The 12,628-nt window shown below is 42.3% G+C and overlaps 2 protein-coding genes across 2 annotated transcripts; both read left to right on the top strand.

Annotated features, from left to right (window-relative positions):
* rnf183 (ring finger protein 183) lies at positions 1-6,578 on the top strand. The gene is made up of 3 exons (XM_061049992.1): positions 1-211; positions 1,984-6,193; positions 6,287-6,578. Exon 2 carries the CDS (start codon positions 2,026-2,028, stop codon positions 2,983-2,985), a length of 960 nt encoding a protein of 319 aa, XP_060905975.1. The 5' UTR covers positions 1-211; positions 1,984-2,025; the 3' UTR covers positions 2,986-6,193; positions 6,287-6,578.
* A 2,413-nt stretch (positions 6,579-8,991) lies between these two features.
* Positions 8,992-12,302, top strand: mgat1a (alpha-1,3-mannosyl-glycoprotein 2-beta-N-acetylglucosaminyltransferase a). Its single transcript, XM_061049990.1, has 3 exons — positions 8,992-9,196; positions 9,564-10,499; positions 10,694-12,302. The coding sequence occupies exons 2-3, from the start codon at positions 9,867-9,869 to the stop codon at positions 11,390-11,392; spliced, it is 1,332 nt and encodes a 443-aa protein (XP_060905973.1). The 5' UTR covers positions 8,992-9,196; positions 9,564-9,866; the 3' UTR covers positions 11,393-12,302.
* Positions 12,303-12,628: the final 326 nt, after the last annotated feature.

The raw sequence follows: 12,628 nt of genomic DNA, 5'->3' as shown, positions 1-12,628 counted from the left end.
AAACAAGATATGAGAGGACAGATACTGACAGGAGAGGAGAAACAGGGACTGCAGACAGACCAAAACTCCTCCACAGGAAAGTTTGAGTTGTCTTTTTTTCGGAATGAAGTTGGGTGATGTGTGACTTTTTACTGCGCTGATACTCTACAGGATTCTTTTACCAGTAGGATCATCCCTGACGACGTGGTTTGGCATTCATCTACCTCCACGGGTCAGTGTTTCTGTGTGTGGGTGGGAGTGTGTGTGACTGTGTGTGTCTACAGATTCTATACAATGATTGACTTTTTTCTGTTCTTTGAGACAGTTGTTTTTCTCTGATGCTCTCAGTTTGTAATCTCACAACTTCTATTCTTTTAAAGCAGCTGAGCCCTTCAGGTCCAGAAAAGTGTAACTCGATCTAAACTTGTTGCAAAATTGAAAATGCACTTCCTTAAATTTGACTTGAAATCAGCTACTCTATATGAATGGTGCTGTGCCTCCCTCGGGTTAAAATAAGTAAATGACTAACTCTGTAAGATGGAAGTGTATGAAGGAATGTTTGCTATGACATTTCAAAACAACAAAGCCCTGTCACACACTTGTGTCACCCCACAATTATTTTTTCAGACAGCAGAATCAGATGAATCTCCACTAACTCAAACCTTTCTGCAGCACATCAAGTTCTGCAGACATGTAGGGAAGCTTCTTACATAAATACAGAGAGTCATTATAAAGACAGCAGGAACCCTTGCATGGTGAAAGAATGGGAAACTCTCAACAGATGTTATCTTAAAACCCCTGTGAGGAAATGTTTTACTGGTTATGAAACAGACTGAAGCTGGAAGAGATGCCTCTTTATGTCCTAGAAAAGCAAACCAGACCGCCAGCGACAACAGTTATGGATTGTATTTTTGTGTGTGCTTTTAACCACTGCTATGGCGTAGGGTGTCACAGAAATGGTGCTTTCACACATGCACAAAATTCCTTAAAACCTCCTAACATTTTCAGGGTGAGCTGCATGTGTAAAAGCAAACAACACAACTTTACCTCGTCATTATCCCGCCTGCCCTCTAGTACATTCCCCGCATTAAGTTAAGGTGAGCCACTGTGAGATCGCAGCAGGAGATGTTCAGGGAAATTCACCGCATGAAGTGGAAGGTAGAGTAATGACATTTATGTCCTGTGCCCGGCACACTACCTAATGGGTGATGGGTGTGATCTCTCGAAATGAAACTTCTACATCATGTTTTCTGTTCATCAGTATCAGTAGTGTCTCCACTCTTTTGTTGATATTGAGAATAAGTCAAGCTACATGTAGTATTGATATGAAAGCAAAAAAAAAAATCACCACAGCGTCGAAGTATGTTGCTCCGTTCACCACTTCCACATCGTTCTTTTTATCCCTCCTTCCATCTGACAGAGATTGTCTGCTCCTGTGAGGTGAACAGCCAACTCAGGAAGATTTAAAGGGCATTAGTGAAAATGGCTAATATGATTTACAGCACGCTGAAGAAGCTGCTTTTTTTTTTTTTTTTTTTTTTTAAAGATTCCCAGTGAGTGATACACATGACATGAAAGCAGGATGAGCTCTTTTATCAGAAAGCACTTCCTGCACATGTACAGAATAATATCAGCAAAGGGGTGAGAAGTAACACTTTGTCCACAGGGGTCGCCAAATTCAACACAAGAAAGATTTTCTCACAGCAGCTTTAAAACAACAGAGATGTAAGATAGCAATGGTTGTTTCATCATCCAGAAACTCCTATGAAGGATTTGCGAGTCCTACAGACTGTTTCCTTCTCTGCTAGTTTCTGAGAGATAGTAACGGCAGTAAGGGTCTGCGGCATGCAATGCCTTACAGCAGCTTGTTTTAAAATCTGTTTTTTCAACAGTATGAATCTTAGTACATGTTCAATAACTGTATTATTGAAAAAGAGCTGTGTGGTAATACATTTATATTAACAGGCAGGGACTCAAACTTATCCAATGTCTTACTTTCCTCAGCTCCTGTTTGGAATCCGTGAGATCTATCATCATCCCTCCAACATGAGCGATGACAGAGACAGACAGAGGCCCGAAAGGAGCCACAGCCACAGCCACAGACCTAAACAGGCCCAAAACGTCAAACCCAAACCGAGCCAGAACAAAAAGGCGGACCACTGGAAGAACGAGAAGCCGGCCAAAGTGAGGAGATCCAGGAGCAATGACTCGGAGAGGGCGGAGAGAGGCCGGAAGAGAGAACGAGACCGTCGCCAGGGAGAGAGGAGGCAGAGGGGCAGGAGTGAGGAGGCCCGGAGGAGAGACAGGAGAGAGGGGGAGAGTGACCGGAGGAAGGTGAGGCCCCCTGAGGACGATGTGGAGGAGACAGAGTGTGCCGTGTGTTTCTGCACATATGATAACGTCTTCAAGACCCCAAAGCTGCTTGCATGCGGGCACACCTTCTGCTTGGAGTGCCTGGCTCGCATCAATGTCACATCGCCTGAGCTCAAGACCCTCACCTGCCCCGTTTGTCGAGAGCTGACCGAGCTCCCCCACGGCCAGGACCTCCCCCGGCTGGGCAACAACCAGGACATTATCGGCAAACTGCCACCAGACATGCAGAGGGCGTTGTCCATCAGATTCAAGCGCAGCAAGGGCAAACTCCTCCTGAAGAACCCTCCTCCCAGCAGTCTCATCAGGCCTGGCATCCTCAACCTGCCCAAAAATAATCCGGACACTCCCATGACAGCAGGCGGGGACCTACACCTGGACACAATGGAGCAGGGAATAACCCAAGCCACAGTGGTGGACGTAGGCAGGCCTCCAAACAGAGTCAGAGGTCGCCTGCGCAGGTTGTTCCGCTCAGATCAGTGCTACTACGCCGTGGTGGCGTCCATCGTCACCGTCACTGTGGTGCTCATGCTGCTGGGGATTCTGGCCTTTGTGATCATACCCAACGTTGTCCGCCAGAGGCCCCAGGGCCCAGCAGGGAACCAGACAGGAAGTGGTCCAGGGGAACGTCCCTGAACACAACACAAATGGATGGACTGCAGAGATGAGACTTGAGTTAAAGGAATATTAAACACAGAAGTTACTGTGTTACTCTTCGGTGAGCCTCGGTGAGTTAAGGTGAAGTAATAAAGCACTCGGACACATTCAAGCAGGCTCACTGTGAAGAAATGAAGGGAAACAAGGACGACAACATTTTTTTAAAACAAAGGACACACAGGTCTAAAGCTGAACATGAAGGAAACGGAGGTTATTATTATTATTTTTAAAACAAGTCTGTGATTACTGTGAAAGTAGTATCTGTAAAAGACAAAACTGATTGATAAGCTGTACACTTTTAAATGCACTAAACTCTGTATACTTAAGTATTTAGGCTGATTACCAAAACAAGTTCAGGGTTTCTAGTTCATCCAAAGTATATAAGACCAACACGTTGTACATAGCCAGAGATGATTTATATATATATATGTACATAGTTTCTCTTTGTCCTCATATGAATGTTTTCCCTTTTATTGAATAAAGTGATTTTTGATATCCAGCTCCGTTTGTAAAACACATGATGCCAATACTTTTTCTACAATCTAGTCAGGAATTTTTAAAGCTCCTGTGAGGAACTTTTACGACGTGTTTCATTGGAGTGTCCCCCTGTGGGCAATGAGCAGTACGTCTTATCTCTTTGTTTATCTCGTCCTGGACATGTGTCAGTCGTTTTTTTTTCCAACAACAAAACAACCCCATCTCGCTTTGCTTTGTCAGGAAAATATATCAATTACAGAGAATCTTTGCTGTGGAAAACGTAAATGTGGCAGTGTTGTGTTGATCACTTCGTCTTACACCTATACCCTGCCGCAGCGTTTTCAGGCTTTAAAAATGAATCTTTAAGAAATAATCAATCTTCATGCTGATGGCCTGGTTTGCTTTTGTAGCTCATATAGAGGCATTAATATTCATTTCAGTTTCATAACCAGCTAACAACTCTTCAAAGGAGCTTTAAATGATGAGTAACAATGCCCCACTTATTTGTCAACGGCTCAGCCTTCCCTATCTGTTTACAGTACATCGGGGACTTCCTGTTCATTTAGCTGACACGTGTGTCCTCTGCTGAGTCTGCTTTGAGACCTTTCAGAAACCTGCATGTCTTCTTCGGACACCTGATACCCTCTAGTGGTGTAAACAGACCAGTTAACAGGGAGGCTTGTGTTTACCGAATGTCGACTTTAGTTTGCCTCTCAGCTCTTTATGCAGACAAACCTGTTTGACAGCTCGAGTGACTTTACCTTTATCGTGTTTAACCCCCCCGCCCTCCGGCCCGGCCCACTCAGATAAGAGTTCATCTCTGAGTTCTGACAATGAGACCAGATATCTGATTCTTCCAAACTGAATGACATAAGAAGTCTTTTGGTGTATATGTTACATTTCTGACTATGAGGTTAAATGTTGCATTTCTATGTAAAAGTAGGTGCTTGTATTATGCAATAACTCTTATTTAACTCTGACAAATGTAGACTTTTACACTGACCCCAAAGACAGCAAGGGAGAGAAGTGAAAGTTCATTTACTCAAGATCAAATTTTGAATATCTTTATTTTATGCAGCTCCTTGTTTTTCTTCCTGCAGTTCAGAGGGAGATATTGTACTTGTGATTCTGGAGATACATATTACCAAGAAAGTCTATTATAAGCTTAGAAATAGTTTAGATCCTTAATACCTTAATGTGAAAGTGCTCACAGTCCTGAATCTGTGAAAGTAAAGAGCATCCTACTAAGCTTGTAAAACTTACTAATTTTGCAGAAACAACTGAGTCCATATTATGAGAGTGTTGCTAGGGATGCAGCAGTGAATAAGAAGCACTTTACTGCTACAGCTGGACCAGGTGCTGCAAGTTTCATGGACTTGAGGTGAAGTTAGAGAGGTCAGTGCTTCTCACCAAAGGGTTGGGAGATGAGAGATTGAATATAAGACGAACAAGCGGTTGTATTTGTATGTTTCTGTGCTTTTGGGGACAGAAGTGCATGAAACATTTCACTGTGAAATCTCTGCCATCAGTCCACTTATGGACTAAGTTGAGCTTGTAAAATATGATGCAAGCATCAATAATGTTGCACTAATTAATACAGTGGATGTATACATGCACCATAACACTCTAAATGGGTTATTTTGTTCAAAGGAACCTTATGTTTGATGCTTAAACACTATTTGCTGGATTAACTTCTTAACTTAAATAAAGGATTCTAACTTTTCCTCTCATTGCATAAAGACACACCCTCACGAGCCCCCTTCCTGGACTATCGAGGCAAATATGGTCAGGTGGACTTGAGCAGAGGAGAGAGAGCCCCCTCCTCTAATCCACTTCTTACGCACATTAACCTTTATGCGTTATGTGACTGCTTTGGACAGAAGAGGAGCATTTGAAACCCTGAACGGGTGAGAGAAAAAAAAGGGACGGAGATCTGTTGTGAATATTTTGTGCCATTATGGCTTCCACCCCCTCTGCCTCGGCCTTGTCTGCTGTTCTCCGGTGTCGCGGGAATATCTGGGCCAGGAATCCGCCGACCAAGCGGCCTGCTACCTCGGCGTACAGCCTCGGACTGGCCGGCGGCGTGGTGCGCGACTTTCCAGCTGAGCGCAGCCGCACAAACCAGGCGCTGTCGTGGGAATCTTTTGTCCAAGGAGAGCGTGGTGATGAGGGAAGAAGACTGACTGTAGCGTTCGAGTCTCCTCTGGTTAATGTTAAAGTGCAGAAAGGAAAAAAATCAAGGGACATGAATAAATTATATCATCCAAAACTTTCGCAATCTTCAGAGCACGCGCGCTCAGCTGTGCCTGGTGTCCAAAACGCGCTCGTGCGTCAGCTGGCACGCTTACTGACACCTAACCTGCCCGGGATAGATAAATGCTCTAAAATTATTCGAATGATAAAATATGAAACCAATGCTGCACATATCTGTAAAATAGTTTTTGTTCAAGAAACCAGTGAATTCCCAGCTGGAGTTTTTAAAGTGTCCATGACATCTCCGTGTTTGATGGAAAAGACGGTACAAATACCATCTTACGTGTTATCTGGCTGGTCCACACTGAAGAGCACGTGCTTGTCTTTGACTGCTCTTGTGTCGCAGTTTATGTTTTTGAAGCTGGTTTGTGGGTCGAGCAGCAGCAGCCCTGGTGATGCTCCTCAGCACCCCCAGAGCCAACAGGAGGGGAAAAACAGCAGAAACAATACTCTGCAGGTGAGCGTCATAAAAGACCTTTACAACAAGAGCACAACATTTGTGTCAATGTATAAAATACTATATGAAATAATTGTATAACTCCTCTTTCAGGTAAATGGAAAAACACCCACTCAGAACAACAGAGGATCTGGACAGACGAACACAGAGGACAGACCTGACTGAGAGTCCAAGGCCTCAGCACAGAAAAAAACACGCACTGTGTTCTTACCTTATTTATTGACTTTTACAGAACACAAGCAACATTTGGACTTCAACCCCTGCCGTAAAAGAAAAACCAAAATGGAAGATTTATGCACTTTTTTCCTTTAGTACATGAGGAAAAGTCAGCAAGACTGTAACAATAAATACCTATGCAAAGTAAGAATAAAACACCTGCATTGTTTGTAGTCCTATATTTGACACAATGTATTTTAGGCCTCCTGGTGGATACTTAAAATAATTAGCACTTTTCATTCCTGGGCTCATCTTGCGTGTCCTGCAAAAGCTTATTTTGCAGAACATTATGGCACAGCAAAGAAGTAAATATCAACAAGGAATGTTCAAAATAAGAACGAGTACAGATCTCAGAACGTTTGGTGAACTTTGAACAATGTTTTCTTTGTTATTATGTCAAATGTACTAAAAAATATGGAACCTCTCAGATCTCAGTGCCAGTACGGTCACTCACATAAAAGTTGCTTACTTTTGTACTTTCAAAGGTTTTTAGGGTTTGCCTTTTAAATAGGACGTCATTATCACTTAAATTATCCAGGAAGACATATTGAGATCATTTACATTAAAAAGGCAGCGATGTGACGACTTGAAAAACTCAAGTTTGCACAAGATTTATCATCAAAATCAACATAACGAATCTCAAGTAAAACTTATAATGCTACTTTGTACTTCTGCTCTGATCCATTAGAGACTGAATGTTCTACTCTTTGCTCTGAAAGCTCTCATTTATTTGACAGTTTTAGTAACTTTAAAGAATAAGCTTTCGTATAAGCTGTAAACATTTAGACAAAAAATTGACTGATTGTAAGTCTATAGTTAAAAATATTCCACAGTAACAGAAGCTCCTTCTTAAACCAGCAACAAACATAAACTGCAGCACAACAATGCACATTTATATACGTGTAAAATAACACTCAGAAGAATGTTCTGCATCTCTCACTTTTGTTAGTTAAACTTTTAATATTTTTCTGATAAGTTTACGTACTTACCTGATGGCAGAGGCTGCTATGTAAAGTGACCATCCGAAGTAACTAATCCCATTCACACATATTCATACGCCACCGACGAAGCAGCAGGAGCAACTTGGGGTTAAGTGTCTTGCCCAAGGACACATCGGACATCTGACTGCCGGAGCTGGGGATCGAACCCCCAACCTTCAGGATGAGACTCTACCAACTGAGCCACAGTAGCCGTATTAATCACTGTGGTATGTGCTACATTAGAGAAAGTGTGAATGGGTTGCACTTCTCTTGTTTTCTCACCACTCAAAGCGTCTACAAATCACATTCAATCCACACACACACACACACACACACACACACACACACACACACACACACACACAGAAGGGATGACAACATATCAAAATATGCAAAGCTTGCAGTGACAGTTGGAAACCTCCCTAATAACTTCTCAGAAATGACTGACTGAAAGTTGCTAGTCTAGCAGTTAATGTGAGAGTGTCAGTCAAAAAAATGACCTCCATTAGCATCACTCTAGGTTGTTATCTCTTTGTCACTTTTATTGTTCTTTCTCTTTATATTTTGAAAAGAATGCTAATGTAAAACTTCACACTCTTTCTCTGTTGGTGTCTGTTAATTAATAACATAACGGTGATCAACGCTGCCTATGGGGCCCCCTGTGAATTTTTGCCTAAGGCCCTCACAGACTCCACAATTGCCACTCAGTGTAATATCTAATTTCTTGAGTTTTAAGTATTGTTTGGCTTGTTTTAATAGATTTATTTAACGACAGACTGGCTAGAAATTAAACATAGTATTATCTTAAAATGTCTATGCATATTATGCACAGTGAGGACTTGAGTTATCGTACTTTTGTGCTGAAACAGCAGAGATAAAGCATCACTCAGTGTTCCCTCATTATGTGTGTCTCTTTGTAGAAAAAAGGAACAGAATATGTAGCCACTGAACCAAAACAAATTTGCCTATCTTCCCCGGAGACCAATGCAAATTACTCACACTTCTCTGCAGCTCGGGCAGAAAAACACCTTGTTGCCTTTCATAACCATATTTCAAAAACAAAGTAGCCTACAACACGATACGAGATAGGATACACTTTATTGTCCCCTTGGGTAAATTTGTCTTGGACTCAAACTGCTGCCAAACATTCAGCTGCTTCCACTCGAATCAACATGTGGCCGGGAAATAAATAAATACAAAATAAAATGAAAAACGATTAATCATAATTTATGGAGGTTCACTGAGGTCACTCCTCTCTAAAAGACAAAAAAAAATAGAGGGCTAAATCAATTAAATTAACCTGGGTTACACACACATAAACAAAAAAGGCACATACCAATACAGAACAACACAACATACTGTTTATTGCACGATCTGCAAAAACACAGCATGACAGACAAGAGAACAGTGTGTGGAAGCAGACAATAAATGCATAATGAATCTTCACAAAGACATCATATGCTGCTTAATAAGCTCCACAGAGCAGCTCACGCGTCAAAGTGTTGCGTAATGTCTCAAGGTGACAGCTAGGGCGGGACTTCCTCTGACTGCGCGCTGCCCAGGAAGTCGTCGTGTTACTTTTCTCCTCCTCCTCCTCCTCCTCCTCCTCCTCCTTTCTCAGTCTTGTGAAAAACCAGACAAACTAAGCGACGTTAAGTTGCACTTGTGTGCGTGGGCGACGAGCAGGAGACCAGTTTTACCTCGGATCGACCAGGCCTCTCGGTTCTTGTCGTTTCACTTTAGTGGTTGTCAGAGAGGAATCGGCGGGGAAATGGCTGCAAGACGGAGAAGTACTCACACTGTCAAGGTAAGGGCTAATTTCAACACGCTCCTCCTCAATAAGCTACAGTATTTACAGGCTGTTAGGAAAACTAGTCCGTCAAGAAACAAGGAGTTCAGCTAAGTCGAAACTCAGTGCACACGGGTTTCTCTCTGTCTTCATATGAAACAGTTTATCTCATTTGACGAGGCAGCCACAGGTGATAAGAAAAAAAATCGATAAGGCAGAGTTTGGTGATTCATCACTACATTTCACAGAAGGCAGCTTCCCACAGAAGCAGAAGTATGAATAAGCTTGCCAAGATGTTCTGCTTTCGCTGTTTTTTTATGACTCTGTATGTCACTTTATTGCATTATCTGTCGTCTAATAGTACATTATGTTCTCGTCATTTCAGGTGGAAGGCGGTAGTGAAAGTTGAGGCTCTTCCTGAATCACAACTTCAACTCCAAGATGCGTTGTGTCCCTCATCATAATTTAACAACCGTTTCCTCCAGTGACACTGCACTGTGTCCTTCGTCTAACTTTTGTAACTGCACAGAGTCAGCAAGGTGTGGCTCCAGATCCCCAAACATGCACTTGTGATGATACACATGCTGCCCTTCCCATATCCCATTCCTATTGTCTGTAATAAGGACAAGTCTTTCTATTCAGATCCTGTCCCCCTTTCCCAACCTCCCTCCCTTTGAGTTTCTGGGCCATGCTCCGCAAGAGAGGCTCTGTCATTTTCTGTGGTACGTTCCTGTTTATTACCTGGAATGCCATACTTGTGCTTCTGCTGTGGGGCAGACCCCCAAGCAGCCAGACGGAGGAGCCTGGCGGAGGCGAGGGAAAAGTGGTCGTAAGGCCCACCAATGACGCGGTGGGAGCTGTGCTCCGGATGGCAGACGCGTTTGAAGCTGAGCTTGAACGGCAGAAAAAAATCCTTGTGGATATCCAGTATCACCAGTCGCTGTGGGATCCGTCAAACAAAGACAGAGCAAAGGCTGTCTTCCCCAGTCAGCCTGTCATTCCTATCCTGGTGATCGCCTGTAACAGGGTCACTGTGAGGCGCTGCTTGGACAAACTCCTGGAGTACCGTCCTTCAGCAGAACTCTACCCAATCATCGTCAGTCAGGACTGTGGACACGCCGAGACTGCTGAGGTGATTAAATCCTATGGGAATAAAGTGACCCATCTGAAGCAGCCTGACCTGTCAGATATCCCTGTGCAACCAGGGCACAAGAAGTTTCAGGGTTACTACAAAATCTCCAGGCATTACCGCTGGGCTCTCAACCAAGTGTTCAAGACCCTCTCCCACTCCTCTGTAGTGATTGTAGAGGATGATCTGGAGGTAATCATTTCATCAATAAACAACATTTTATGGGCTAAAGTTATTATAAGCTGGTGGAAACATTTAAATGTGTTTTTTTTTGTTAATCAATTGATAAGAATATATTAATGGGTTCCATATTTCATAGGTGTCCTGAGTTATCAGTTCATTTCCCTCGTTTCACTTGCATATGAATTATTCATTTCCCACTCTAGGTGGCGCCAGACTTCTTTGAGTACTTCCGAGCCCTGCTGCCTCTCCTGCAATCTGACCCCAGCCTGTGGTGTGTGTCAGCCTGGAATGACAATGGCAGAGATGGCTACGTGGACCCAGGCAAGGCTAACCTGCTTTACAGGACAGACTTCTTTCCTGGTCTGGGGTGGATGGTGCGCAGGGAGTTGTGGGAGGAGCTGGAGCCCAAGTGGCCCGCTTCATTCTGGGACGACTGGATGCGTCAGCCCGACCAGCGCCGCAACCGTGCCTGCATACGTCCAGAGATCTCGAGAACTCTGACCTTCGGTCGGCAAGGCGTGAGTCTGGGTCAGTTTTATGACAAGTACCTGCGTTACATCAGACTGAATACCGAATTTGTGCCTTTCACCAAGATAGACCTGAGTTACTTGAAGGAGGAGATTTACAGAGAAAACTTTAAGAAGGAGGTTTACAGTGCTCCGGTGGTAACATATGAAGAAGTTAAACAGGGGCAGCTAAAAGGACAAGGGCCTTACCGCCTTCAATACTCAACTAAAGACAGTTTCAAAGTGATGGCCAAAAACCTGGGAATCATGGATGACCTGAAGTCTGGAGTCCCGAGGGCAGGATACAGAGGGGTTGTCAGTTTCATATCAAGGGGACGGAGAATCTACCTGGCCCCTCCTCCTGGATGGACCCGGTATGATACCACCTGGAGCTGATAACCTAGAAGAAGGACAATTTATAAGTAGACTTTTTGTAATCATCAGTTAGGTAAATCATTCCAGACCAAAGACTGATGTTCTTAAACGTTCTTTGATTGAATGATATGTACTCTGATTTCATGTCCATGATCATTAGGATGGATTGTCCCTCTTTCTGGTGTTGGGGCTATTGCCAGTGCCACTCAGGTTTTTTTTGTACTCCAAAACATTTCTAACAGTGTAGGATACTGCCTGAACAGTTTGTGAGAAAGAACTGCTGTTATTCATCAGAGATCTATTTTTTATATTATGCAAATTATGCACACGTTGTTCATTACTGCATTCAATGCAATGAGCTATTTTGCCGCTATTGTTTAAATTATTTTCATTTTCTGGTGAACTGTTTATGTCCTTTAAGAATATGAAAACATAATCTGTGGTATGGTTGCTTATGGCAGTGTTGACTGGTCATAACTGCAGTATAATCGGTCATTTGATTCTCAGTGTTTGTCTTCTATGGAAATCGGTTCTTCCTGCTCAAATTATAATGTCAAATGATTTTGTGTAATGATTCTATAATGGCAGTACTGCTTGCAGGTTCGTTACCTTGCAAACAAAATCTGTGTGTTTGTATATTTTTGGAATAAAAAAAAACAATACACAGCTATCCTTTCAATGTGTCGCTTTTTGAAAAAAATAGAACCATGTTATCAGTTCATATAATCTAATTCACTTAGATTACCCATTCTGATATCCACTCAGGGAGTTATTACAAACTCAATCTGTACAGTCAAAGTTCAAACCCATAATACAGCATTATGAATTATAGCAAAGCTCCAACACTGTATGAAGACAATATGTGATGAAGCAGCCAAAAAACAGATGCAGATTAAATATAATTCTAAATAAATCTATCATATTTCATGAATGCAACCAAAACAGAGGAATTCACAAAGTGTAAAAAAAACGTTTTGATTGTTTATAATTCTGTTATTCTGTTTTATAGAGCTGGGACAAATGACAGTTCAGTGTAGTAAATGTTTGTAACAGAGGGATAATGTGTTTGTGTGTGAATATAAACACCTTTATTTACGTATGGGAGTAGTTATACATTCAATACCTTATGTTATAGTGTTTTTTTTTGTTTACTTTATTTACATTTATTTGTAAATACACACGTTATTAGACACAAACAGCAATTCAAAGTAACAAATGCAGATCTTACATAAAAAACACAAGACATAAAGAAGATTA

Source organism: Labrus mixtus, chromosome 11, assembly GCF_963584025.1.
Source record: "Labrus mixtus chromosome 11, fLabMix1.1, whole genome shotgun sequence".
Taxonomy (NCBI): domain Eukaryota; kingdom Metazoa; phylum Chordata; class Actinopteri; order Labriformes; family Labridae; genus Labrus; species Labrus mixtus.
The sequence above is the reverse complement of the archived record's forward strand: the minus strand, read 5'-3'. Positions and strand labels throughout refer to the sequence as shown.

Bases quoted from the DNA above. Each gene is read 5' to 3' on its own strand.
- mgat1a (XM_061049990.1), top strand. From the start codon at position 9,867: ATGCTCCGCAAGAGAGGCTCTGTCATTTTCTGTGGTACGTTCCTGTTT. The intron at 10,500-10,693 runs GTAATCATTTCA...TTCCCACTCTAG, and splicing joins TTGTAGAGGATGATCTGGAG to GTGGCGCCAGACTTCTTTGA.
- rnf183 (XM_061049992.1), top strand. From the start codon at position 2,026: ATGAGCGATGACAGAGACAGACAGAGGCCCGAAAGGAGCCACAGCCAC.